At 34.4% G+C, this 14,352-nt stretch overlaps 1 protein-coding gene across 1 annotated transcript in view; it reads right to left on the reverse strand.

The window, feature by feature from the left end:
* The window catches only part of LOC126284640 (uncharacterized), a 120,813-nt gene that overhangs the window by 60,622 nt on the left and 45,839 nt on the right, over positions 1 to 14,352 (reverse strand). Inside the window, exon 4 of the mRNA XM_049983717.1 lies at positions 8,209 to 8,460. Coding sequence (XP_049839674.1) covers positions 8,209 to 8,460 — 252 coding nt within the window. The remainder of the gene's footprint in view (positions 1 to 8,208; positions 8,461 to 14,352) is intronic.

Raw genomic sequence — 14,352 nt, forward strand, 5'->3', positions numbered from 1 at the left:
TTGTGCAAGTATGCAGTTTAATTGTTGGAATACTAGGAAATACCTAAACGACTATTGAATGCTGAATTCTCTTTCTGCTGAGTTCATTCATATCACTGTATTACCTAGTTTATGTGCGGCCATTTCCGCGTTACCGAATAAAATGACGCGACATTATCGTCCTTTTACAAACGATGAGCTTCTAAGTATTCTAAACCAAAGTGACGACAAGGACATCATCATGCCCAATCGCGCTAATAATGGGTGGACAGATAATGACGACGACGATTTGGCAGATAAATCTATCACCATAAATATAAAAAAAATTGTTAACCAGCAAACGTTGATCCAGTAAATGCAGATCCAGATTTTGATGTTATCATCGATTCTTTCTCCAATTCCGAAGAAGAGCCTGAGCTTATGCCTGAAAAATCTCCTAAGAGGTACAAAACAGTTCATTTTAGATGGAAAGACTCTGATTTGGACCCAATGTGTAGAATTTCCATAACAGTGCTTCCGTTTGCAAAATCGTCAATTTAGATGATTTATTAACTGTGTATGACTACTTAAAAGTTTTTTTAAGCAAGAAATTGTGAGCTACATGGCTGAGCAATGTAATTTATATTATGAACACATTTTCAATGATGTCAGTGAAAAATCAATACTGCAACGTTGAAAAAACAGAAACAGTGACAAAGTTTACTGTTTCCTTGCTGTAAATTTTCTGATTGCTCAAGTGAGCAAAAAATGAAATAAACAGTAATTGAACCAATGACCAGTTACTGCTACTCCATAGTTTGCGCAAATCATGCTGAGAGATAGATATCTTGTGTTACTTAGAATGTTACATTTTGCTGATAACAGAAAGGACCCAGGAAATGACAAAATCTGGAAATTACGTCGAATTGTGGATCACTTAAGAAAAGTATTTCCAGGTGCGTTCTATCCTTTTAAAAATTTGTGCATTGACGAAAGTTTAATACTCTTTGAAGGTTGTGTCTTCTAGAAGCTGTATATTCCTTCCAAACGCCACAGATTTGGTGCAAATTTTTTTGTATTATGTGATTGTGAAACTGGTTATATTCTTGACTTTATTATTTATGTGGGTACAGCAACAGACATAATAAAAGAAACAGTGCAGTGTAAATGTTGGAATACATGGAAGCATTGTTCTCACTTTACTTGAACGTTTCCTTGGTAAAGGTCACACATTACATGTTGACAATTGGTACATTAGCCCAACATTTTCTTATTTGCATGACAGAGTGACTAATGCCTGTGGAACTGTGAGAACAAACAACAAAAGGCATGCCTGCTTTATCAAAAAAAGAGCGAGTTTATGTGAACAGATAAACTTCTTGCTCGGAAGTGGCAGGAAAAGCAAGAAGTGAGGATGCTTTCAACTCTTCATACAAGCGAAATTACAGCGACTGATAAAATTGACAGAACCACAAATGAACCAAAAACAAAACCAGCTTGCATCGTAAGCTACATTGAAAATATGGGTGCTGTCTACAGGAGCAACATGATGCTTAAGTTCAGTAGAATGTGTACGAAAAACTGTAAAATGGTATAAAAAAAGATTTTTTCATTTGGTGGATCTGTCTCTGCTCAATGTGCATACATTATATAGAACTCAAACAGGACGAAATATTTCAGTATCTAATTTTCAACAGAAACGTATCAAGGAGATGATAAGGATTCACCACCAACCGCAAACAGAGGGACGTCGTGGAAGGATATCGGGTGATGGTGACAATCCCTTACACCTAACCGAGCGCCACTTTATCTAGCTAATCCCAGGAACTTCAAAGAAGAAGGCCGCCCAGAGAAGGTGTATTGTATGTGGAAAACATAATGAATGAAGTGACACAAGATACATTTGTGTAAAATGTAATGTGCCTTTATGTTTGAATTGATGTTTTGAAAGATATCACACATTTAAGTATCACTAATGTAATATGTTTTGTATTTTTTTCTCCTAATAAAGTACCTTGCTTGAACAAAATAAGACATTCTGAACAAAGATTTTAAAAAAAAAGAAAACGATTTACACCGACAATACTCCATTTTGCATCTCATTTTTATCTCAATTATAACGGTAGACTGCTACAGTCGTATGTATACGCATTGGGTGAAAATAACACGCACAGGGTGAAAGCCGCTGAGAGTAAATGCGCAGTGAAAGGGTTAAGTTATGATCTTCAGTTTCTTGTACAATATGTGGTACTGTTCTATTTATTTTCTCAGTTCTTTCATTTAAAATTTCTATTGCTGAATATAATCGTTCCCCGAATTTTTGTTTATATTTGCCCTTAACTCAATTCAGTTCTTTTAAATTACTTACTTGACTTTATTTTTTTTCTGTCTCGTCATATGATGTTTATATCAATCCACTAATCTTCTTTAACTTCATATTCTCCATTCTTAAAGATTGAAGACTAATCTTCATGTGTAACCCACTTTCTTAACGCTTGGTTTCTTCCTTTTCCGATTTAAAAATTAATGAACATAAGCCTCACTTGGGAATTTTGATGAAAAACTTTTTTTCAGATTTCATTTGTGCTATGAGTTTAACAAATGATTATCAATATGGGGAATATATTTTGGGATGAAAGAAGATAAACAGAATTACTTTTAAGAGCAAAGACAAATAATTTAATTGTGAATTTAAAAAATTTAAAGTATATTAAATCTACTTATTTATTTCATATTGTCCATATGGCAGTTAAGTAATTTATTTTCTAAAATATGTCGTTTATTATTGTGAATGTTAAAGGTAGTTTTAGACATCTCAATAAAATAAATTCAGAGACCAATCTTGTTCTATATGTTGTTTACAACATTTTTCATAATTTCTTTTAATTATTTCTCTTGGTTATCGCCAACATTTAGCCTTAAAACACAATTCTCCTATTATTTTTCCATTACATTCATCTTTCGTTATTCCTAGTGCTTTTTCATTAATGTGAGGTATATTATACATATTATTTTCTGGACAATCACTAGCATCAAAATAATAGGTCACTGGCTTTATATTTTCATAAAATTCTTCATTTTTTTAATATTATAAATGTAACTATCAGTACCTTGACAATGAAGTTCAATATTTTCTCCATACTTAGGTTCAAAATATTATGCTCAAAATTATACATTAATTCATTCGAAAAAACAAGTGTACACATTCTGCTCTTAATGGATTTAGTACATCAAACTTTAGTTTTATTCATGCACATTTCAAATAAATTTTTGGGAAATATTGTCTTCCTTTTAAACATGGCTTAGCTATAAATTTTTAACATACATCTCAATTTAACACTAATTTTCTATCGACTATGTTTTTTATAATTTCTATCTTTTTCCAAATACTGCATTATTCATCAATTACTTGAAGTCTTTTTCAAAATTATTTTTTGCATAGTCCTTTTTTCCATATTTACATATGTATACTTTGTAACCAAAATTATATCTGTATACTTTTTTTAACCAATCAGACCATATAACTCTTAAAAATTCATAAATTTTTGCTGTTTCAATCCTAGAGATAAAAATAGTTTAACATTTCTATAGAGAACGTATTATCTAAGGGAGGTCATAATTTTTTCTTTAGATCCAGGCACAATTTCACTTCTAAGAGCAAGTTGTAAATCTTTATGGTCATTGTGTGAATTTTTTGTCTGTTATAGATCTGATTCCAAAATATAACCAATTTTAGAAGTTTCTGAAATTTTGCTTAATTTTGTAGAATGAAAATTATTTGGTTCATCCCACTGAAACACACCACATGACAAATATTGTCTCATAGCATTAATCACATAAATTATTTGGATCTGATTATATTAAGACATTTGATATTGTAATGTAATTATTATTTGGTTTAATTTATCTTTTAAAACAATGATATACCTTCTCATATTCCTTTTTCTGCCATGAAACTCATTCATAATTGTACAAAGATTAATCTGGAGCAGTAAAATACGAAGAAGTTGCAAATTTCAAATTATAATCATTTATATAGGTATTTACAAATTTTTAAAAAACATCAGTTTTCAATTATAATAAAGGTGTTCTGCTAAATTTCTTACATTAATTTGTTTGCAAATTTTCGATATAATCAGATTCATTTAATTTATTATAAATTTCATCTTTTTTACAAGTACCTTTTCTTCAAATTTCACCCAACAACCTACATAATGAAAAGAATAAATTCCCTTTTTAGTTAATAAGTCTATTAGATCTTCCTAAATTTCATGTAATTTATCAAGTCTTGAATTCATAAATTTAAATGTATCAAAAAACATATTTTTTTTCTATTTTCATTTTTTAATGAAACTTATGTATCTATTTTCATTGTTTGGTATTAAATCTACTTCTCTTTCAGAGTACCCAAGTTCTTTCACAAAAATAAGAATTATTGCCAAATAAATAATTGTTACAAAACTAAGATATTTAATTGAAAATAAAAATTACTAAATAATGGATTTATATCATATAAATTGTTAATATGGCAAACTTTTTTATGTAAAGTTACCTACACAAAGAACAAGTTTTATATTTATTTTGTTTTGATTGTTCTTCAGAAGTTAAACATTTCATCTCTTCTTCTTGAGAACAAATTTCCCCAATCTATTCACATTCGTTTTTGAAACATTCAATAATTTTTTATTACAGGGGGTCCTCTATACATGACTGGATGTTTAGATTCCATTTATAAATGTAATATAATAATAAATATCATGTACTCCATGTTTTTTATTTTATAGGATAAATTTGATTATTTAATTTTGACTCGATTTGATTTAACTGTTAATTATGAAGTTTAGATATATTTTTTTAAATGTATCCTAATGCAACCATTATAATTATTGTCAGCTGTTAATTCCACAAATTTTAAATTAATTTGAATAACAAACGACTAAAATTTGCATTATTATCCAAAGGAACTTTTTATTACACTTATAATTTTCAAATTTTATGTAATCGCCTTTTTCTGTTAGTAAGACTTTTAATGTATTATTAAATAAACAATATGATTGATAATCAGATATTGCTTTATTATTACAATGTAATAAACATGCATGACAAATAAATTTTTAATGTCCATTATTATTATTTTTATTAGGGAAAAAGTTCAGATAAAACTTTTACCAACAGTAGTGTGATTACAATATAACAAATTAATACTTTTCCTTTAATATTTTGTTGTTTTAAATGGATGTACTTGATATTTTTCTTCAACTGAATAAATAAATCAATTTTAGTGTCAGTTCTTATAATATCATCAGTTTCAACTTGAAGTGATAAGTTAGGCATTTTTTTTCAAGCTCTACAACATTACTTTTATCATTACTTGTTCTATCTATTTTTTTACATTTCTGTCTATGTACTAGAGTTATTGTTGTAGCTATAGGCATAGAAAACAAGATTATTATGTTTAACATTAATATAAGCTTTTATTTCTTTTATTTCTTCTCTTAGTTCAATACAAAATCAACCTTTTTATGGAACATACCTATTAATTGGTAACTGGAATACAATAACAAATTTTAAATACTAATCAGGATCCTGGGCTTCAATTTTAGATGTTAAAATATTTTTTTTTTCACTTCTTACATTTTAATATGTATCCTTTTCTGTTATAAACCTACAATTTTGAGTCTGATATTAAAATTCCAAAAATAATCTTTTTTTTAATTTGCGTTCACAACAAAATGTATTTTTAGATATTTCACAATTTTCGTAATTTCTGGCTTTGCATTCAAAAATAAGTTTGAATCAATAGAGCACATATTATTTTCAAAACTGATAGTTTGGAATTTTATTGAAATGGTTTTCAACTAAATATTAGTGAAATGTTGTTCAAACTTTTTAGTTTCTCCAAAAAATATGATAGTAGACAAAAGAATTAGTTCTTTCAATAGTTTAGCTTGAAAATTTTTGAAAAAATTCCTCACTATTTTGTTTACTGCATTAAGATTATCGTTTTCTTCTGAATCCTTTATATAGATGATGATGTATTTAATTATAAAATTATTTAATATAGCTGCTCAAAATTCCTTAAATCCTCCTACATTACCTATTTTACAAAAGTGAGGAAGTTGAGATACTGTGAAATTGTATAATTTTTCTCTCATTTATGTAGAAAGAAATTATTATGTTATTAAACAATTAAAAATAATTGCTTTATATAATTAAACTAAAAATTAATAATATAAATTTATTAAATTTTTCTAACAACAGATAAATCTAATTTATATAAGTGCTTAATACTGGAATAATATTATTTTGAGAGAACTAATTTATAAAATAAAAAATGTTAATTTTTTTAAAAATTGAAAAATCGTGTTTATGTAAAAATATGAGTAACGGAATATTAAATTTAGGGCAGCTAATATATACAATAAGAAATTTATTAGCTTCTTAGAAAAGTAACACAAAGTTTATAATTTTTATTAGCCATAGTTTAAAAATTCTTCATTATGAAATCCATTTTTATATTTTGTATCCTTTAAATATTAGTTTAATAGTTTTTTCTTCAAAAATTATTAAATCATTCATTTATTAACTTCAATTTTATTATTAAGTCCCATACAAAAATTTTTACAAGGTTGAGTACTAAAATATTCACAACCAATAATATTATATACAAATTTAATTCTAACCATTAATTTTTTGAAAAATTACAATTATTAAAATTTTAAGAAATGAATTCATTCCTAATTTACAGAATTTTTATCCAAGTTTTATGAAAATTATTAGGTGTAGGACTTTTTGAAAATATCTACCAGATTTTCTAATCATCTTATATATAATTAAATTTATATTTTTTCTGAATTTTTTCATTTAGCTTTGTTCATTATATTTCGTTAAATTTATTTTTAATGGTATTTGGAAGGAGTTGGATCAGAAGGAAAAAAATTAGGTACAGTGAAAAAATTGCCAATAGCACCCCAATGTGGTACCAGATTGGCAATTTTCACCTACTCAGTTCAGTTGTGTTACTCCTAGAACTCAATACAAATCTTCATTTTCAATAGTAATTGTACATTAATAATCAGAAAAGTGATAAAAGTTGATAATGGTAAGTGCATTAAAGAGCAATAGTTTTCTTGTTACAAAACCTATTGATTTTCCAGCAGGGTTGCAATGTTGATATACTATGATGTATCAATGAGAGACACCTGTTATACTTGCTATGGTGTAAGAGACATTCTTTGTTGCAAATTTTGTACAGCGACACTAATAACAATGACAGTTCACAAAATCAAGTGCATGCCAGGTAGTCATTGAATAAAGCAAGTCAAGAAACTCAGCCAGAGACCTTTATCACAATAAGTTCTGCAGCAGTGTAGTTAGCAATTCTGAGAATCAGAATCCAAAGAGAAGTTCAGATAACGTGAGCACAGTGCCAGTGAGAGAATCATACTAGAGCACAGTATGGTATGGAGCGTAATTCTCTTGTGAATCTGTCTGCTTTAGGTACAATCTGGCTGCAGAGGCTATTCCTCAAGGCAGTCTTCAGACACCTCCTGTCAGTCACTGGCATAATCCTCACAATCTCATCAATGCTTATTTTAGCAGATTCCTTTATCGTGCTTTGCCATTAGGCACTGGTTGACACACCAACTTGGTGTTCTCAAAATCAAAAGTATAGTCTTCTCACTCAGTACCCTGCCACTGCTGATTTCTCCATGTGTCTCAGACATATAGATGTGTCTTCCCCTGGTAACATTCAGCAATACAGAGCTGCATTTTGCACTCCTTGCAATTAGGAATTCACAGTTTTAACCACTGCATCGTCTGGCCCCACACAAATAATCATGAATTTGGATGTCAGAGGTATGGTGAAGAACAGACTCTTCAAAGAGTTGATCGATTTCCTGTTAATGAAGGAGAGTGTGACATATACAAATACTCAGGAGTACAAGGTCTGCAGTATGCAACAATCTGATGAGATCTTTCAACATCCCAGAGTTGTACCTTCATGCATTCCATGCAGTACAATTCATATCACGTAATATTTTATTTTGAAAAAAATCTGAAAAGATCCGCACTACTAGAAAATGTATCCTTGACTCATTCAGACTAGAGCATTATAGCCACTAAAGAAAAGCTTAATGTACACCAGGACAAATGATTAAACCATGTGATATGGACCTCCATGCCTTATTATCATACTGGAACAGTCGAAAAGCCAAATATACAAACTAAAACTTTAGGCATTATTACCATATATGTCCACAAATTCGCCCTCTTTGGCTTGATCTGTGATTCCAATGTTGGCGTACCATACCCCTTTCACTTTCTGGAAGATCTTCTTCAGCCCATCAAAGGCACGGCGGTCTGTTGGGACAGCCAGCTGGGCTCCCTCATCCTCACAGGCCTTCTTGGCTGCCGCCCATGGCATGAAGACACGGGACAGCTTGATGAGTGCATAGCCGGGTACATAGTGGTAGCCCTGTGGAATGTCCAGCACCTTTTCTGCAACAGACCAAGCCCACATCACAGCACTTCATACAAGATTGGATACACATCATTGTAGTTAAACCACAAACAGCTGACAGTTCTAATGTATAGAGGCACACATGGTTCATGAGTATTGGTGTTAAGGACTGTGTACTGTCTGATGAACTATTAGTTTATTGGGAATGAAGTTCTCCTCCACTATGTGTGTGGTTCAATAAATGGTGGTTTCTGAAGGTGTTAATTAGCAGATAGCTGTCTCTTCTACAATTCTTTCTGCTTCATTATAGAATAAGTCATAATTTGACATTAAGTCAAAAGCTGAAAATATTCCATGAATATTAAGTGCACCGCTTCTCATCTTAAAAATTCTATGTAACTGTCCGTGAAACAATGCTAGCATTAACACATCATCCCAATATTACCCATAAACTCTGGAATATGTTGGTAATAGAAGATTATACTTTCAGGTTAAATTTGGAGTACTGTTTTGAGAAATCATGATCACCAAAGCAACAGTCTATCAGTCTGCAACATTAAACACAATATTTCACAATGGAATGACAAGCTGAAGAGAACAAATCGTGTTTAACCATGTAACAAAATGTGCGCTAATGATATATATCACGTACTGTGTGAAAGTTATTTATTATAGTCATTTTTGTATTGGGTATTCTAAATGTCCTTATTCACTGATCAGCCAGAATTTATGACCACATACCTAACAGACAGTATGTCACAGATTACAGCAGTGACATGTAGTGGCATGGAAGCTGTGAGCCCTTGGTAGGTTGCTCAAGGAAGTTGGCACCACATCTGCATGTACAAGTCACCTAATTCCCATAAATTCTGGGTACAGGTGCGATGAGCTTCGATGCCACATTCAGTTGTGTTCAATTGGTAGGTCAGTACATCAACTGGAGCTCACTACTGTGCTCCTAGAAGCATTCCATCACACTCCTGACCTTGTGACATGGCGCAGTATCTTGCTGAAAAATGCCAATGGCAAACATGATCGTCATTAGGGGTTGTACATGGTCTGCAACCAGTGTAGGATACTCGTTACAGGTCATGGTGTCGCACATGAGCTTCCCAGGACTCACGGATGCGCACATAAATGCTCTGACCCATGGATGCACACATGAATGTTCCCCAGAGGATAATGTAGCTGCCGCTAGCTGGTCTCCTTCCTGCAATACAGGTGAGAAGGAGATGTTCCCCTGGAAGAAGACGAATTCGCGTCCTCCCATCAGCTTCATGAGGAAGGTATGGGGATTCATCAGACCATGTAAGATTCTGCCATGGTGCTAGCATCGAGTGTCAATGGTCATGTGTCCATTTCAGTAGTAGTTGCTGATGTTGTAATGTTAAATTGGCACATGCATGGGTTGTTGGCTGTGGTGGCCCATCGCTAGATGTGTTTAGTGCACTATGTATCAGATACACTTGTGCTCTGCCCAGCATTCAAGTCTGATGTCAGTTTCACCTCTCCTCTTTCAGCAATCTGCACAGCCTATGAGGTCTGACATTTGTAAAAAAAGTGTGGGCATCAAAACCATGATGTCTGGATGTGGCTTCATCTTGAGACATTCACCCCAGCACTCTTTGATCACCTGACAAGTCATGCAGTTTCCCAAATGCTCATGCCTCTGGGTCATCAGTGTCTGTCCTTGGTGAAACACACACAGAATGTGTGCTCCCCCATTCTATACACAGACTGCATTCTCACTGATACTCCATGCATTTTGTATGTGTCTGACTACCAGGCATTACTCCCCAGTGATGCTGCTATCGCCTGAATAGGTTTACGCCGATAATAAGTCGGTGGTCATAATGTTCTGGGTGATCCCTGTAAGATTTTTATGATGAAGATTCCCAGTATTTATGTGGTCTCACTTTGTTAAAGATATATATTTAGGCCTTGTGCTGTTGTTTACTACTGTAGAATATAAAGTTCTTCTCCATCCGTAAAACTGAAAGTATAGTAAGTGCTGAAAACCTTTACCTCGTTACATTAACTGATCTCTAGTGATAATTTCATTATGCAGACTTCAACGCTTTTCTCTCTTGTTTGTGTGTTCAGAACATTGTGGTGACAGTCTGAATTCGAAACTGGACGTAGATATATTTTCTTCAGGCGACTGTTTTATGAAGCATTTATTTGCTGTTGACCACTTCATTATAAAAACGTTTAAAATTCTGCTCAGATAAGTGAAACAGGCGATTCCACTCACTTGATGAAAACTACAGACACTGGTGAAATGCACTATAAGAATTATATTTTTTAAGGAATGTATTTCAGTAGATGTTACCTATGTTTGCAAAAGTTAAAATGAAGACAAGAATATGTGTCTCGACGAAATTAAAGGAAAAGCGTCACTTGGCAGTCGTGGTGGTCAGTCACTCACTCTAAGCATTCTAGCATCAGCAATGCAGAATGTTACGTCTCATTCTGGTTACTGAGCTTTTCATAACTCCCGAACAGCCTATTAAACATTGTTGTTAAAAATATCGTGCTACTTTAGTCCCCATTCGTTTCATGTCTTGTACCATCTAAAACTACATTTTACTTCTCAATTGTTTAGATAAGTTTTCAAAAGTTCTTGCGGTATTGCAGTTTTAGTACAGTATGTATTCGTTTTTTAGTGTACTGAAAAGTAGCATCGTGTGTAGTGAATGAGGATCCATAGGTCAGATGGTATGGAAGAAATATATCAGGATTATGGATTGCTAATGAAATGCTCTCACGTAATTTTAGATTATGCAATACTGACACGAGAATCGTGGAGCAAGGAAGATTTGTGGCCCTCAGGCAGAATTAAACTGACGCATTTTGAATTAGATAACTTGAAGGGGGAAAGAGACAGTCAGAAATGGAAAAAGGCAATGAGTAAAAAGTAAAGGGAGAAGACACATCTCACAAGGCGTTTAGCAATCTGACTTGTTATCTAAAACAAGGTAAGAGTTTCATCCTCTTTTTGAGCGAAGTAAATTGCAGCACACTCGTAGGAACAACTTTAAGCCTAGATCAGTCCAGAAGTCAAGTTGAAGGAAAAGAGGCATAAGACTCAGTAGCAGTCACAGGAGCAGTGCAGGCCAAATGTTACTAGGAGAGCTACGTGTAGCACACGTGCGCACCCACATCGTGAAACCTAGTGCTATCCTCAGCTGGGGTGAAATAGGGTGGAGGGGTATTTCACAGAGGATCTATTACTTATAGCAGGACGAGCAGGAAACAGCTTGGTAAGCAACTTATAATGGTGACGAGGAGGTAGCAGGAGGAACAAATGCACACACCCGTGTGAGATTTGTAGAGCTTCTGCAGCGCCTCTGAAAGCGTACCTCCTTTATGGTTTTACTTTTATCCGTTTGAGACAGAAATGCACACCGACTTTTGTGCCTACAGTAATCATGTTTTTTCGCAATGGTTGTACCAGTGAGCTAGAGGAGAGATGGACACCCTGTGCTATGTTTTTATCAATACACATCCCTTCCTTTTCCTTACGTGTCCTCGTTGTATCAGTGGTAATATTCATGTGATTAATTTTTGTCCATCCAGTGCTGGGTCTGCAAGCGGGCAAGAGGCGCAAAGATGAGGGGGGGGGGGGGGGGGCAATCTGCAGGTTTGTAACGCCCTTGTTGCTAGTCAGCCCTATCTCCCTGCAGTTTCTGGAAGCGGGTTTTAGTCTCTGGTGCCGCCATGTTCGGCACTTGGACGCTGGAGCTGGTGATGGACCGTTCATTTTTGTATGGGTCCGTGAATTATGTCCTCAACATGAGTATTGCATGTGAAATATTTAGTTTGAAGTACGCACTTCTTTTTCAGATTTTTCTTTTTCAGAATATCTGTTGCCATGCTAGAGGGAGACGTGTCCATTAATTAAATTGGGCAGTCGACTGGATTACACAGTGGCCGTTTTAAACAAAGGGCACGCTTTGCAAGCATTTTTCTATTAAACTTCTGCGTGTGCTAGATTAATCCGTGATCACAGACGAGTGAAATGTGCTATTGAAATTACATGTGTGTGAATTATTTCGTACGGACAAGCATACACGAAGGATGAGCACGTCGAAAGCCATTGTCTCCAGTGCACCCCGTCATCACTGGCTGCACAGACTGTGAGATAAAGTTCTCGACTCGACTTCAGTCCAGATTATGGACAAATATCTAGCGTGCGGCTTGTCTAAGTTGTTTGTAGATCTTGTTTAGCATTGGAAATGTTTTGCTGGACTTAAATTCAGAGTGTGTATGTGGCAATGCTTGCATCCGTATTGACCACGAATTAAAAAATTGTCTTAGACTGATTAACGGTCTGGTAGATGTGCATAATCTGGGGTTAAAATGTTATCATGATCTAATAGCGCACTCATTCCTGCTTTGCTATTCCAGTCCGCATGGGCTATATCAAGGTTTAGTGAGCTAGAAATTGTCTGTATGCTTAAGAGTAAGGAGGACATCTTCTATCCCCAAACCATTTCAAAATTAACAGCGCATATAGTAGATTAATTTTATTATAATGAAAGTAAGTAACTGTTTCCTTCCAACAGTGGGTTTTATGAAATAATTTAATGTAGAGAATCAGTATTGGTAAGATACCAATTGCATTAGGATAAATTAATACGGAATTTGTAAGCGTAGAGAAAAATTTGTATTGGTATGAAACTGGTTCGTTTTAGCATGAATTAACGAGAGAACTACCTATATTTCACCAAATGAGAATTTAAGAAAAAATAAAGTTTATGGTGTTCAGATAACTAACAGGGGCTTCCATGTTGTTTCGCAGCCAGTTCCAAGTACCCATTCCCGCCAAACTTACCTAGTATGACTGTCAATATCACTGTAGCATAACTAGAACACGCTGTGTGCGTGGCAAAAGAGCGATGTGGGCACTCATTCAATGAATGGCTCGCTATGCGTAAACTTCGCTGTTTTAAGATCGTTTTAACGCCATCCGTTGCTCGAGTTAGTCCCTCGTCATGATAACAGTGTGTTATCATTCATCCGCGATGCAATTTTGTTTCTCGTGAAGGGTAGACAGTGGTGGGCTGTGCTCTTCGCATTTTTATATTCATTTGTACAGAGCAACGACCATACGTCTGTCAGCCTCGCACCTGCCAACATCTCCTCCGTCTAAGGTGCGCCTTAGTTGCGCTAAGGGTAGGGGTTTGATGTGTTATATTTAGTGGGAGTGAAAGTAAGGTAAATACTCTGACACCCTCGTCTTATTTAGCGACTATATGCATGATTTTATCAAGAAATTAGGGAGATTACTGAGATGCAACCAGAACAATTATGCGTTTAATTAGGTCACGTAATTTGTTCTTTTCATTTATACATGTGCTTAATTTAATTTTATGGTGTCTCGTGAAATGAATAAGTAATGTCAGTGAATAGGCATTACGGGACTCATGTAGTCAAACGTTGGCGTGCTAAGATTCTGCTCAAGATGGATTTGGTCAAAGTGATACCAGCAGATTGTGAGTGCGAACCTGAAGCGCTACGTGAGGCGTGCCTATGCGACCAGGTTTTGGCAGAGGGCGAGCCGGAAAAGCACGACAATGAACGTAGGAATGAGGGACCACAAGCAGAGTGCTCGCCTTTGCGAGGAGCCAGTCGCGGACATGGGTTCTGCTGCGCCGCCAGCGGACACTTGAGGACGTAGAACAAATTAGTGTTCTAGCATACGCAAACACTGACGCGCTCCTGGAGCAAGAAAAATAGTGTGGATAGTAAGCTTGAACGAAATCTTAAAGAAAACAAAGATAGATTGAAATGTACGGATAGTAGGCTACATCAGAAATTAGATGGACAGATACATGCTCTTAAAAAAGAGGGTCGATGTGCATAATGTGAGATTAGATGATATGGGAACCAGAGATGATGCAGTGCTTGCGGAGAATACAGCGACA

This window comes from Schistocerca gregaria, chromosome 8, assembly GCF_023897955.1.
Source record: "Schistocerca gregaria isolate iqSchGreg1 chromosome 8, iqSchGreg1.2, whole genome shotgun sequence".
Lineage (NCBI taxonomy): Eukaryota > Metazoa > Arthropoda > Insecta > Orthoptera > Acrididae > Schistocerca > Schistocerca gregaria.